The sequence below is a fragment of the Psammomys obesus genome, unplaced genomic scaffold (assembly GCF_907164565.1).
Source record: "Psammomys obesus unplaced genomic scaffold, mPsaObe1.curated_primary_1811, whole genome shotgun sequence".
Taxonomy (NCBI): Eukaryota; Metazoa; Chordata; class Mammalia; order Rodentia; family Muridae; genus Psammomys; species Psammomys obesus.
The window spans coordinates 682,353-697,584 of NW_026592586.1; the positions used below are offsets into that span (position 1 = coordinate 682,353).

Sequence of the window (15,232 nt, forward strand, 5' to 3'; positions counted from 1 at the left end):
CCTGCAGAGTACTGTGACTGCCATAAGATTGAGGCCAGCCTGAGCTACAGTGTTCTAGGGGGAGTCCGGGAAGTGGCTCCTATATCAGGTACTGTGGATTGAAGAAAAACAAACATATGACAGACAGCAAAACAGCTCATGGGGTCGAGACGACAGGTACGGACAGACATGGCCTACAATCTATTCTTCTCAACCCCTCAGGACGCTGACGGATTTTAATATAGCTCTCTCATGTGCTCAACCATATGCTGCTCAGTCATACACTCTCTCTTTCTCTCTCTCTCTCTCTCTCTGCCCTCATTCGAGCCATGTGCTTTAATATCACCCATTCTCAATACTGACATACAATCCCTGGAATCCGCCCTCAAGCCACATCCTATTTAGCAGTTCTCCGAAGCAAAACTTCCCTGACAGAACTTCTACTGGCTCACCCAAGTCATCTGGACAGCCCATGTGAGCCTACAGAGGGGTCTCACAGTCAGACATAACAGAGCTAGTCAGGGAGGGAGCCGCATAGACAGGACGGGAGTGTGAGCATCTGTTGTATTCTGAAATAGGCTGAGCATGTGGAAGGAAAGTCGCTCTCTTCTAGGTCAGGCTATATAGTTTCAGTTTCATCAGGCTGCTAGCCACCAGACAGCTCTGCAAGACTCAGATATGCTTGAATTTTATAAAGATAACTGCTATCAGTATGCAGGGCTGGCTGCACAGAAAAGAAGAGGTCAAGAGACTAGTTACAGAGATGCTTCAGTGGTGAGAGCAGTCTGAACTGAGGCAAGGAAAACAAAAGGAAAGACAAAGGACCCAGCTAAGACTCATGCAGATGACATCAAGGGCCTGGCAACTAACTCATGGCTTCCTTCTCAAGAGACCATAAACAACAGGGCCAAGCTTTGGGCAATATGGGCAGCTTTTATGAGGAAAGATAAAAAGTTCTTTGGGGACAAGCTGAGTGTATGCAGCTTGAGGACGCCCCTATGGAGATGTCCACCACACAGACTGAAGGGGAGAATGCAGGTCACAGGCAGGGGAATGTCAGGGACTAAAGAACCAAAGCTTGATCAAAGCTGCCTGGCTACAAATGGGTGGTCACACAAGGTTACATTGAAAACGCTATTCTGTACTAAACATTCTCTTGAAGGAAAAACAAAACAAAAAGATACCCCCCCCACAAAAAAAATAAACAAAAAACAAAAACAAAGATACATCAATAATATTCCCACACCCAAGCTCCTAGGTCATTAATAAACAAATAAACATGCACTGGAGAAAACAGAGGGTCCCAATCCAGCATGTGAGAGCCTAAGGCAGAAGGTTCAAAACTAGCCTCGACTACATAGTGAGACAAGAAAAGGGGCTGGAGGGCGGGGGCAGGTAGAAGGAGGAAAAGAGGGACAGAAGTGGGGAGATATGAAGAAAACTATGAGGGAAGAAGGAAGGGAGAGAAGGAGGGAATCACAGAAACTCCAAACCTGCTCTTAGGATCTGTAAAGTTCCAGGTGTCCTAAGCCCTTGTTAGATACACTGTATTTGTTCATTTCATCAGGCATGATGAAATGATAATCTGGCGTGAGCTAAGGACATTACAAGGAAACACATGCACAAAGAACATTTCCAAAACAAACACTGAAGCAAGGAGAGCCTCTCTCAAGCTAAGAAGCAAGAATTCCACCACAATTAACCACTACTTAAGGCATTTCTTTCATCCCAGCTGAATCCCTGGGATCTTCTGAAGACCTCACCAGAACCCTATTTGCAATCCTAATGGTGCCTGGCTTTACCTTTTCACATTATAATACAATCAAGGCAGTGCTGAGGCTATACTAGAATCTCACTATTAAAAAGAGAAGGGTGGAGAAAAGGTTTCTTTTTTTTTTTTTTAATGTATTCTTAGTTCATGTGTTTTGCCTGCTTTATTTTATGTGTATTTCATCTTATGTGTTTTGCCTACTTTACTTTATGTGCTTTGCCTGACTATATGTTTGTGTATGATATATGTGTAGTGTCCACAAAACCCGGGAGACGGTGTTGGATCCCCTGGTACTAGCCACCATGTGGGTTCTGGGAATTGAACCTGGGTCTTCCGAGAGAGTAGTCAGTGATCTTAACAGCTGACTCATCTATAGCCCCCTAACAACCTTTCGGGATATAACTTAAGAGGCACCAAAATGCAACATGCAACAAATGCTAAGACATTTAAGCTAACCCTCCAGCGAGGACCTAGCGGCCACACTTACTCTTTCCCGAGGCATCTTTCTCTTGGCACCTGTGGCTAAAATCTACGTCGAAAAAATGCCTTCTGGGGCTGCCAAGAGAGTTCAGTGGGTAAACGCACTTACTGCCAAGACTATTGACCTGAGTTTGATTCCCAGGACCCAGATGGGAGGCAGAGAGTGAGACAGACAGACAGACAGACAGAGAGAGACAGAGACAGGAAGAGTCTCACAAGTTGCCCTCTGACCTCTATACACATGCCATGACTGCCAGCCACGCACCTACCCGACACACATACACAAACCCATGAATAAATAAGTAAATATTAAAAATGACAATCAGACTGGGAGGGAGTAATGCGGCAGAGTGCTTGCCTTGCACCTAGCAGACCCTGAATTCAAACCCCAGCACCGCTACTGAAAACAGGTACTTTATAGTTTTAAATGCTTTGATAAGCCTCAGTTCCTTTTTTTTGTGACATTCATAACCAAACTTTTGGACATGTGTGCTTTTTTATCTTTTTTAAAAGTACCTTTCTCTTGGTGTTTACAAAAACCCCAACTCTGCTTCAGACTAGTCTTGAAATTCTTTTCTGTATCAAAAGAACCAATCCTTCTTGGCTTGCCTGAGTTGAGCTCTCCAAAGAAGATTCATCAGGCTGCTGAGGGTGACAAGGCAGAGCTGCCCCTCTGTCACTTCACTGCTAACAACACATTAAGGGAAAGTTTAGGCTATCGGAAGCTCAGGTTTTCCCTGCATGGTCATCTCCTGGTGTTGACAGGGTAATAGGAGTTCCCGTTGTTACTGAAGTACACCCAGCAAGAAGAGCAGAAAGAACATCAAAAACAAAATGAAACAAACAAACAAATAAATCAGGCACACTCAGAGCTGGGAATTGGATAGATTTGACAGCCTACAATGCTGATGGCTGGACAGCCCCAGTGACAATCCACTGGGACCAACCATGACAACTGAAGAACACCTCTAGGTAGAGATCATGGCAGCAGGCCCTTGGGCAATAATGACAGCAGCACTGCCACAGCCACTAGACTGTTTCAAACTCCCAGTGGTGTCTGTCCTGTAGCACCCTTGCTTCGTACTTGCTACCCTACCACTTCTGTGGAAAAAAAGGAACCTCACCTGGAGGAGAACTCTTGGCCAGATTTAGGTCTCTCTTTCGTCCAGGATTGGCAGCTCTTCCCTGATTGGCCCCCTTCTGTGCCTAATCTGCATACATGCAGAGCCAATAACCGCCCCACCCCTGGTTTTAAGGGCTCTAAATGGTCAAACTCTTCGCATAACACTCCTTGAGGAAGAGAAGGAAGACTATTTGTGCCTTCTTGCCCTGCTGGAGACACTCCCTGCCCCCTGGGTTACCAATGCTCCAGCCTCCAAGACCTGCAGCTGTAGGCTGGGTGACTGGTTCCTACCTCAGCCTCTGTGTCTTGGCTGGAAGCAGAGTGACTGCTTCCTGACTCAGCCTCAAAGATTCAACTTGTGGCAGCCGGCGAGAATTTGCTCCTGGTGGGCACCTAAAGTTTCCAGCCCTCGGAGACTAACTGTTTCAGTCCCACTTAGCCCCAGCCTAGCACTCCAAACCCCTTCCTGCAAATCCTCGGTTTATGTCCAATCTCTCACTGTTGCATTGACTGACGTGCCACTCCTGCTTGGCGACTGGTTTTCCTGTTTGATTCAGTTACTGATCCTTTGTTAATAAAGTTCTCCTTTAATCACCCTTCACTGTCTGCTCACTTTGATCTTGACAGGACACGATAACAAGCTGGCTGGAAGACAGGAGAATGAACTGTCTTTCACTACTCCGGGGAAGTTTCCCTTCTGAGTGCTTCCCCCACAGCTGCTGTGACCCATTCCTCAACTCCCAGGCTACCCTGCAGGCATGTGCCTCTGCAAGCGTGAACACCGGGACTGGACACCAGCAAGTGTTTTCCTTGAAAACGCTTAAATACTACAGGCAGGGGTCAGAGAACAAACCCAGCTTCCCTTCCCTTATCCCAACATGAGGCCAGGCACACACTGCAATCTGAGCAATCAGCTATTCTGAGCATGCTTCTAAAAGAAACCACTAGAAGCAGAGAGCCACCTTCCTGACTCAGCTTGTCTGTAGTGGGAAGAAAAGAGAACCTAGGAGAGCCAAGCAGGTCCCCTTAGCATAAAGCAGTTCTAAGAGTCTCTAACCCAGATGCCCTCTTTATGCCCTTGCTGTTAAAAAAGATTTGTTTGCATAAGGCTGGCCTACCTTCTTTCATGTTCCAAAAAAGGGCAAGGGTTACCAGACTTCCCATCCCTCCACCAGGAAAGAACCACCACCAATCATCATATATATTTATGAGGCTTTAGCTTCTCCAGCACCCCTCAGCATGCTCAATGAGCAACGGGAAGGGATTTCCCACAATCTGGGAAACACTCCTCCTGTCAGGAAAGCATCTTGGAGCTTCCTGACAGAAACATCTACCTACATTGTAAAGCTCAGCCAATCTCATTCCAACAACTGACATACACTCCCCCCATCCTCACCCCAAACATGGACTCTGTTACCTGGGCCACCATCCTAAACCAGGCATGGCGATTCATGCCTATAATCCCATCGTCTGGAGGTTAATGCAGAAGGATGGCTGAGAGTCCTGGACCAGCCTTGGGCTATGTAGTAAGATGCCCCCCACCCACCTTCCTGTCCTCCCTGATCTAGAAAAAGAGAGTTGGAGGGAAAGAAGGAAGGAAAAGAGGTTACAGGAAGAAGAAGATGAGGTGGTAAAAGAGGAGGAGAAGGAGGAGGTAGTAGCAATGAAGGGGGGTGATGGTAACAGAGTAGGTAGTGATGGCGGAGGCAATAGAGGAGAAGGAGGTGGTTGGGATGGTGGGAGCAGTAGAGAGATGCTGGTGATGGTTCTGGTGGTGGTGATGGTGGTAGTGTTGCTGATGCCGCTGCTGGTGATCTAAGTCTGAGAAAAGAAGTGAAGGGACAAGGACAAAAGAGAGGCATTCTTTTTCACATTTGTGACTCTGGCGAAGAACAAACTCTTTGTTCCTTCACAGAAACTCACAGTGGGGAAAGGCCGGGAAATATCCTCCGCAAGCAGGTGCCTATGTGAGCCAGCACATCGCTCACGTCCTCTGGTGACGCCATCTTCATGGACATGCTACACTTCTCAGTCTCCACAACCATCTGCAAGAACAAGAAGCACGCTTAACGAGGAGCCCAAGTTCTTCCCTCTTCATTGACACAAAGTGATGCATGTAAGAGGCATGTCAATGGTGGGAACAATGAAAGTCCCTGCAGAGTGTGCTCGTGAACTAAAACCATAACTACCGCGTGACACAGCTGTACCACTCTTGGGAATACACCTCAAAGATGGTAAGTCAGCATACGACATGCTTGCACATCCACGTTTATTGCTTCGATTTCCTCCACAGCCAGGAGACAGAGCCAGCCTAGATGTCTGTGGCAGTTACTTTTAACTGGCAAATTGACACAGCCTAGAACCACGGGAGAAGAGAGTGGCAGTAAGAAATTGTGTGGATGGGGCTGGGCTGTGAGGATGTCTGTGGTGTATTTTCTTGATGTGAAAAGAGTCAGCCTACTCTGAGTGGTGGCGATCCCTAGAGCAGGAATTCCGGAACAATATAAGAGCGGAGAAACAGAGCAGAGTATAACCAAGCAAGGATCCATTCTTTGTTCTCTGCTCTTAGACTACGGATCCCAAAGGCCAAACTGATGGAAACAGACCTCCTCGGTGACTTGACCACACCCACATCTGAGTCTTTTCCCATCGGGAGAAACATCAGCCCGAGCTTGGGGCAGCCCTGACTTCGTTGCTTTGTCACTTCTTTGCTTCTGAAAGTGTGTCTTTAAAATAAGAAACCTTACAAAATGCTTAAATAAATGCTTAAATACAATTTAATAATCTTTTTTACTAAAAGCAGAGAGGAATTCAAGTTATCATTAAAAAGTTAACCCGTCTAAGCAGAGAAAACGAGACACTGAACAAGGAAAAACACTGACAAGGGAACAAAATCTTCTGATATGCTTAATGGCAAAAGTGGGCTGGAGACAACAAAAAGAGCTAAGATGTATTCCTCATTTAGTCCCGTAAATGAGTTTAAATCCACCTGCAAAGAAGGTAAACTGCAAAACAGGCAACTTGCTGATGATGGGAACTATTGGGGGTTGATCTTGTGCTATATATTCAAATGCTAAATGTTGGCCCCCAAGATCTGGTTTCAGTCCAGATGAGTAAATTCTCATGAACACCAAGTGATGTTGGGTAAACCTTGCTCTCCAATTTGAAGATTGATTGGTTAATAAACATAGCTAGAAGCCTGTGACTGGGTAGAAGAGAAGTAGGTGGAGCTCAGGTTCCCAGGCTTGGGGTCAGATGGGGACCACAGGTGGAAAAGAGAAGCAGGAGAGAAAGCCAGAGATAAGGAAGTCACCATGAGGCAGTACGGACCATGAGCATGTGGCCATGAGGGCTGGCCTAATAGAACAAAAGCAGCCCAGGCAGAAACAATTATGGCAAGTAACTTGAGGTATGTAGCTGAGAAATAGCAAAATTGCTTAGAAGGTTGATATCTGCCAAGTTATTGTGTCTTAAAGCTTATTATAAATTTAAAAGTTCTCTGTGTTTTTTATTCAAGAACTAACAGGTTTGAAGTGGGTTAGAAAGCCCAAGTAGTTATTTAGTAGCAAAAAGGGGGGTGTGTAGCAAACACCCCCCCAAAAAAAATGACTGCTGTTTTGGGGAACATGTGGGGCCAGAGTACCATGGAACCAGGAGAAGCTGACTGGAACGGGAGAGGAGCAGAGTTGTGTCCCACCCTAGAAATCTCATCCCAACAGTGGTGGTAGGAGTGAGACCACGCCCTCCTCTACCCCAAGCCTATAGGTCCAGGTGGATATAGTCCTGCACTTCTCCATCTTTGCCCGCACCTGAGGAGGTCATGTAGTCGCAGCAAGGTTAAACGTCTCCTCTCCTTATAAGGTCATGTCCAGCAAGCACCTGGAATATCTCTTCATGCAAATAAGGCATTCCCAGCACTCTGTCACCTGACCAATGATGTACACTCACCCCAAAGCCTCTACCTACTCCCCAGAGGTTTAAATAGCCTCTGTTCCTCCCCAATTAAATGAGCTGTCTCGCTGAAGCCTGCCTCCCAGAGTCTGTTCTTTCCTGCATTTCTCCCCCTCCCTGGATCCACCAGTTGTGATCACTGGTAGTCACACCACTGTTATGTTCGGGGAAGCAAAACCAGGAGAGAAGATTTCACAAGAATGACACTGGTCGCTTTCCTAAAAGATGGCATTATCTTAACTCTCTTAGTAGCCATACACAATGAAGTCCTTTGGGACCATCACAACATTAAAACATTTGCTCCCTGTTGTCGCTTAAACATATACAAAAGAGAAACAGAATTCCGTGTGCAGTTAGCCAAGGAGATTAACAAAGCAATGCTGGCAGTTTGCTTTAGATTTCTGTAAAATTAGCCAAATTAAAAATAAGGATACTCTAAATCAATGTGTTCTTGTGATGAAGGAAAGGAATGGAAAATATGTTGAAACAATGAGATCCAGTTAATGGTCCTCACAGTGTTATAAAGCTTTTTCACAGAAACTTCAGAGGGATAGCACTCAGTGCCACCTAGCAAGGGGGTGAGGAGGAGATTTAATTTTAACTCTCAACACACTCTTCAAGAACTTGATAACAAACACTAGCCTGGTGGCAAACACCTTACAATCCCAGCATACAGGAGGCTGAATCAGGAGGATCACCATGAGTTTGAAGCCAGCTTGGGCTATGCACTAAGTTTCAGGTCAACCTGAACTATTATATGGGACACTGTCAAGAAAGAAACGGCAGTGGGGTGTGTGTCAGGGTGTTGCAGGATATTTGATCCCATTGTGAACCCCAAAATTGTGAACTGTAAAACCCTGTTTCTTGTTTGGTGTGGTTGAGCCCTATGACTCCTTTAATCCAAGAACTTTCTGTTTATTCTGAACAGTTGATTAAGGTGTGGTTCACCCAACCCTAGCACACACCTTAAATCCAAGAGCTTTCTGTACACTGGATTTAATAAAGTTAACCTTAGGTCAAGAATCAGAGCAATAAACCAGCTGACAGGGGTTAAGGAATAGGATGGACTTTGAGTAGAGGGTATTTAAGACAGTGTGAAGTAGAAAGAGCTTTTAGCTTAAGCTCTGGCTTAAAGATGTGTGGTAAGGTGGGCTGAACCACACCATGATCACCTGTTTACAATAAGCAGAAAGTTCTTGGATTAAAGGTGTGTGATAGGGCTTAACCACACCAAACAAGAAACAGGGTTTTACAGTTCCCATTTTTGGGTTCACAATGGGATCAAACATCCTGCAACATTAGGGAAGAGAGAGGAAAGATGGAAGGAAGGAAATAACTAAGGAAGGAACAGAAGAAAAGAAGGAAAAGAGGGTCATTGAGATTGCTCAGTACTTAAAGGTGCCGGCCATCATGTCTAACAACCCACGTTTGTTCTCCGGGACCCATCATGGTGGAAGGAGGAAACCAGCTCCCACAGGTTGTCCTCTAATTTCCACATGTGCACGGTGGCCTGCACACACATGTTTGCATACATGGGCGCACACAAACACACACTAAGCCATAAATAAAAGTAAGAAGACTAGCCAGGCAGTGGTGGCACACCTTTAATCCCAGCACTCAGGAGGCAGAGGCAGGAGGTTCCCCGTGAGTTCAAGGCCACCCTGGTCTACAGGAGCAAGTTCCCGGACAGCCGAGGCTACACAGAGGAACCCTGTCTAGGGGGGGGGGGGAAGAACAACAACAAAGACTCAAGCAGGGTAGTGCATACCTTTTATCTGAACATACTGAAGGCTGGACTGAAGGACCACTGTAAATTCAAGGCCAGCTTGGGATATACATGGAAAGATCATAAGGAATAAGAGAGAGGGTAGGGGATAAGAGGGGAAAGCCAGAGAGGTGAGAGGAAAAAAAAAATTCTCTAGTATAAGTCCTATATACAGTAGTCCAGGAGACATATTAACCCCAGAACAAGGCAGCAGGCCAACTTCACAGAGAAGGTTTGCAGCTGGTTTCCTACCAAATTCCGCTGTGTCCAGAAGGACGCTAAGTAAGAATCCTGCTGTGGAACACTGGGTTCCTTTGCTCTACATACAGATGCTCATTTCTAAAGCCAGATCATGTGGGAGGCCATTGTGTGTCTGCACTTGACACCTGGTGTCAACCCTTGGCAATTATATTTGTCTGTGAAGGTCCTTTTACATTCCTCACTTCTATTCAGCTCACAGCCTGGGTGCAAGCGATTCATAATTAGCCTATTCTAATTCCACTTGATCTTCACACATAATCATCCCTAATTGCACAGGACTGAATAGGATGACAGGAAAGAGAAAGGGCAACAGGTGGGGAAGAAATGAGCCTTCAAACCCATCCTGACATGAAGGTGCTTACAAAGCCCTGCTGGAGATGTCAACACCTCTGCACAACGTAAAGTCTGCAACAAAGCCACCAAGGGGGAACCACCCAACACATCATGGCCTCAACAAAAAGAGCTGTCTGTCACACACTGGCTTCCTTCTGCTCCAGGCTCAGCAGAAACAGAATGTTCAAACACCTCGCAGGGCAGAACTCATAACCTCTACTCCCTAAGTAAGTGCTTGCCTAGTGCACACAAGCTCTTAGGCTTGATCCGCAGGCTCTTCATTAAAATGACCAGTGATTACAAGCCACCATCGCTACGCCTGATCATTGAAACCAATGCAAGCATCCTGTCAGCTGTGGTACACTCTCCTCCCTTTCTCTCTTTTCCATCTTGAGAAAGGGTCTCAGTTAATTGCTTGAGCCCCTCTGTAGTGCTGGCAGGTCTTAAACCTGCCATCTACCTGCCTCAGCATTCAGTAGCTTAGATTACAGACAGAAATCTACTGGGTCTAGCAATAGGCAACATTTTTTACTAAACCACAATCAATAAACTTATGGGGGGATTTTGTTTCCTCTAACAGAAACAAGCAGAAGTCGGCTTACCTGTGTCACTATGACAGAGAAAACATTTTAGTTTGAAGACAATCATGACGACAATAACAGTATCAACAACTACAATAACAACAGCAGGTACTGAGTTACAGATAAAAATCCCCAAATGTCACAGTATAGAGCTGTAAAAGCACAGGCTCCAAGGGTGTAGTGACACCATTAAGACTTGAAAAAAAGATTTCTGCACCCCAGATTTCCACAAAGAAAAGAAAAAGAATAATTAGGGCAAACTTCATTAATTAAGCAACATATTTACTCATCACACAGAGGGCAATACGTTCTGATCCAAGCATTTTGCTTGAATCGATAAATGATAAAATGGTAAAAATACCAATGACGGAAGTACAATAACCCCAGGATGCTCGCAAGACTTCAAAATCCAGGTTAGACTGTAGGAATGGGGCACCTGCCGTTCTTCCAGAGGGCCCAGATTTGGCTTCCAGAACCCACTTCAAGCACCAACAGCAACTCCAGCTTGAGGGGATCCTATGCCCTCTTCTAGCCTCCAGCAGCATATGTGAGCATTTATATTCTCTCTCTTTCTTTCCTTCTCTCTCTCTCTGTCTCTGCCTCTCTCGCTAACAAAAATAAAATCTTCACTCAAAAACAAATGGTTAGGTTGCGAAGGCAACCAGCAGATGTCATTGTCCTCATGATTTCTCATAAACTAGAGACTCTGAGGACGTGAGGCTCTCAAATTAGTGGTCCTCCCTTGTGGTTACATGGGTTATTGAGTCTCCATCTTCACAACACAGATAATCAAATTGTGTACTTGATTCCAAACACACAAGCCACTCAGACGTATGACTCCTAACTGCCGTAAATGTTGTGTCTGTGGGCATACATGCAAACGGGGTAGAGTGACAGGGAGAGACTGTTGACAGGCTGCTGTCAACGTCTGTACTTTGTTTTTTGGTTCTTGACTTTGTTTTCGAGACAAGGTTTCTATGTGTAGCCTTGACTGTGCTGGACGCGCTTTGTAGACCAGGCTGCCCTCGAACTCACAAAGATCCGCTGCCTCTGCCTCCTTGAGTGCTGGGATCACAGGTGTGATCCCAGATGACACCATACTCGGCTGTTACCTGTACTTGGTAAACACACTAGAGGCCACTAGTGTGAAACACAGTGGGGCTTGAGCAGCACTAGGGAACTGGGACTGCGGTCTAGACTGTATGACCATAGGACCATGGCCATTGTTTCACCCTCAATTCATCTCCCAAGCACACAGCATCGTGTAGTGCTCGCAGGAACGCTAAGCCTGCACATCAGGGATTCCCTGGGACAGAAAAGCTCTGTGTCTGAAGCAGATAGCTTGCCTACCTGATTCTTGTAAGTGGTCAGCACATCAAGGTGACAAGACTACTGATTATGGAATGGTCAACTCCTGAAGCCACAGGGGAAACTTCATCCTGCTGTGCCAACACCTTTTCCATAATTAAATACCACAGTCAACTCATACTTTCAATATAAACTTGGCCTTAACATTCACTAATGCCCTGTGTTCCCATCCCAAGCCCTGAATTATAAACAGACATTCCTCAATAGAGACCAGCCTAGGATGACATCACCATCCCATCACCCACGAGCAATGACTCACTCCTACATATGTTTGGCCATTTGGGCAAACATATGTTGCTGTGTTGGTTTTTTTTTTTTTCAAACTCTAGTTTCTGAAGAATGATAAAATATTGCTCTCAGCTGAACTATGGAAAAATTCCAAGGATTTGTATGTAATCTCAGCTGTCATAAATGACAGTTTTGATGGCTTCTTTTTGAGAGCATTAACAGCAACTTAAACACACATATGCTGTTAGGAGGTAAAACAATCACTTTTATACAAAATAAAGACCAGAGAAAGAACCAATGGGATAGAAAAGCAAGTCAACCGGAAAACAAGTTTTTTTTTTTTTTTAAGATAACTGATAAAATAAATGTCTAACAAAACTAACACAAAGAGAAAGAGGATACCAAATTATCAATCTCAGGAATGGTTTCTTCAGAGACAACTGAATACCATAAGCCGCTCAGAGAACACTGTTACCTCAGCGCTTACACCACTTCCAAATGTCTGAGAAAGAATTAATGCCAGCCCTGCTCCAAAAAGAGAAGTACAGAACAGAGAGTACTTCCTGGTTCATACAGTGACTCCATGACCATGCTAAAGGGGAAGAAAAGAGAAGAGGAAAATGGCAAACTAGTACCTCAAACAGCAGTGCAAAAACTCCCTCCCAAAGCTTAAAATAGAAAAAAATAAATAAATAAATATATATATATATATATGGGGATATATATTGTATATATATATATATATATGTGTAGGTGTGTGCATGTGTATATCCCATATATTGTAACATATTACATATGTTACATATGTAACATATTGTAACATGTGGAAGGATAGTACATAAGATATTATAAAAATTTTAAATGTAATTTAATAAAAATTAAAAATACATACATGTAGAAAATGATGGAAGTGAGTGTACCTACTAGGTGACTATGGCAAGATAAACAGAATATAAAATCACAAATCAATTATATTTTCAATATAATCTATATATATCTTGATATAGATTATATCAACATAATCTATATATAATCTATATAAAATGTTATGCATGCTAAGACTCTGGGGGACTGTCCAAGGAATGAAAGACTCAATATTCATAAGTAAATAAGTATAATTTTTCATGGAAGGGAGGAAATCCTAAGAATCACATCAATCTCTAAAACCAGAAATCAAATATTGGACCTGGTAAAAACTCAACCAGGAATAGAAAGAAATGCCCCTAACCAGGTAACAACCATTCACAGAACAAATCTATAGTTAATGTCATACTTCATGGTGACAGAATGAATCTTCCATAGAGATTAGGAAGGAGAGACAGAAACATCTGGTTGAGCCACTTCTCTTCAGTATTGTCCTGGAGGTACTGGCTTGGGTGTTACTGAGGTCTGACACTTGGTTTTACCTACTGGGAAGCCAATGGCTTGGCCTATTATAGTTCCACAGATGCTGCCTGGAGCCACGAAGCTCCTTGTTCACAAAGCTAATGAATGGCATAACCAAGAGGCATGGATACCATGATGGACTCCACAGAGCTCAGTGACATGGAGAGAGTCAGACAGATTCCTGTACACACACAATTCAGAAACCATTGTGTCTGTGCCATTTTCTGTTTCCACTGGAAATGATAAGGAAGCCTGGACTTTTATAGAGAAGAAGTCCCTCTTTCTGCAAGGTAGCTCACTGCAAAATAACTCTGGGAAATGTCCTAGGTAAAAAAAAAAAGTCAGCATACTGAGTTCTTAATACATCAAGCAATATTGTAGGAACATATGAAGTTCAGGAGTACCTTCCCCATGGGAATGAAGACAAGAAAAAAGAAAAGGTACCCATATTCACACAAATGATGACACCATCTCTGTAGAAAACAATCTGTAAGAAATGCTGGCTCCACCAGGTGAGGATAATAAGATGGGCAGAATGTAAGACCAAATGGCAAAGTCAATTATTTGTCTCAAAAATACTGTTTTTAAATTTGGAAGAGAGAGAGAGAGGGAAAAAAAAAAACCCTGCATACCTATAAAAAGGGCTAAAATAAAAAAGAGACCTTACCTGTGGTCAGGGAGACAGAAAAGAAATAAGTCTCTGTCACACTGTTGGTAACAACGTAAAACCTGCCACCTTCTGTGGGGACAGGTTGACAGCACTCAACACTAAACACACCTATCATAGGAGCCTGTAACATGTGCCCATGGCAAATGAAAGCACATGCATAGAGGGTAAGAGGTCCTTGTGCAGACAGACAGCCCTGGAGAAGCCAGGAAAGTTAAACACACAGGCTTGATTCTTCAAAAGAGGATGTTTGCCTGCCTTCCACCCAGAATGCTGGGAAAAGATAGTTTACCTGGCGATCCTTAGCTATCTGTAGGGCCAGGCTACAACTGGATCCCCCAGAAAATTATATTTGAGTATCCCTGACTTTCTCCAGTAAGTCTTGAGCACTTCTTCTCAGTCCACAAAATGCATCCTTGAGAGAGATGTCACTTGTACTTTACAACACCTTAGGTAACATCTGTATTATCTGAGGGCCAAATCAGTGCCTGATTCCCACAGGCACTGTGTTTACCGAAGTCATTCTCCCTAGACCCTTATCTTGAGCATTGTTTCTGAGTCAACAGAACCCATCTTCAAAGAGTTTCAATGTAAACATATATTAAGCTTTGTTGTACACATGGTGCTGAGTTCATTGTCACCAGAAAACTTTTCTCCAAAAATGCACTGTGCTTCAATATGGCTAAAATAAATGACCTGGTATCAGACTCCAGAAGTTTTGCCCTGGGTCAACTTCATCCGGCTAAACTAAGTTTCACTCTTACCTCATGAAGATCATTTCCCTCTTGTCTATGACCTACTCGTATGTGTCCAAAGACTTGAACAGAAATATCAATAGCAGCTCTGCCTGATACAGTCAAAACTGAAAACAACAGACTCTCCAGCACCAGGTAAAAAGGTGGACAAACTGACAGATCACTGAAGCAACATGCCACTCAGCAGCATGAAGTAACAGTCCACTGAGGCACGCAATGACTCCACCTCAAAACAGTTAAACTGAATGAGGAAGGCAAGACTGCAAACCGAATGACTCCATCTGTATGAAATGGTATAAAGTGTGACCCACTCTGTGGTGACAGAAAGCAGGTGCCTGCGAGAGACTGCAGATGGGGATGGAATGGAAGATGATAAATATATTCAGTATCCTGGTTGTGCTAACAGTTTTGTGGGCATACATATATCGAATTTTATACTTTACTGCAGCAACTTATACCTAAAATGAAACTCTCTTTCAGCAGCTTTGAAGCATCAAAAAGAAATCAGTTACCACTTCCTTCCAAGAAAGATTCTTAAAAAGCCAGGCAGATGGCTCACCCCTTTGTTCCTCATATTTAGGAGG

At 44.1% G+C, this 15,232-nt stretch overlaps 1 protein-coding gene across 3 annotated transcripts in view; it reads right to left on the reverse strand.

Moving 5' to 3' along the window:
• Carmil1 (capping protein regulator and myosin 1 linker 1) overlaps positions 1-15,232 on the reverse strand; it is a 269,047-nt gene that overhangs the window by 140,377 nt on the left and 113,438 nt on the right. For all 3 annotated transcript variants that reach the window (XR_008720958.1, XM_055614493.1, XM_055614492.1), the window contains exon 5: positions 5,277-5,398. Coding sequence is in view for 2 of the 3 variants with exons in the window: in XM_055614493.1 (XP_055470468.1) it covers positions 5,277-5,398 (122 nt within the window). In the remaining variant the exon portion in view is untranslated. The remainder of the gene's footprint in view (positions 1-5,276; positions 5,399-15,232) is intronic.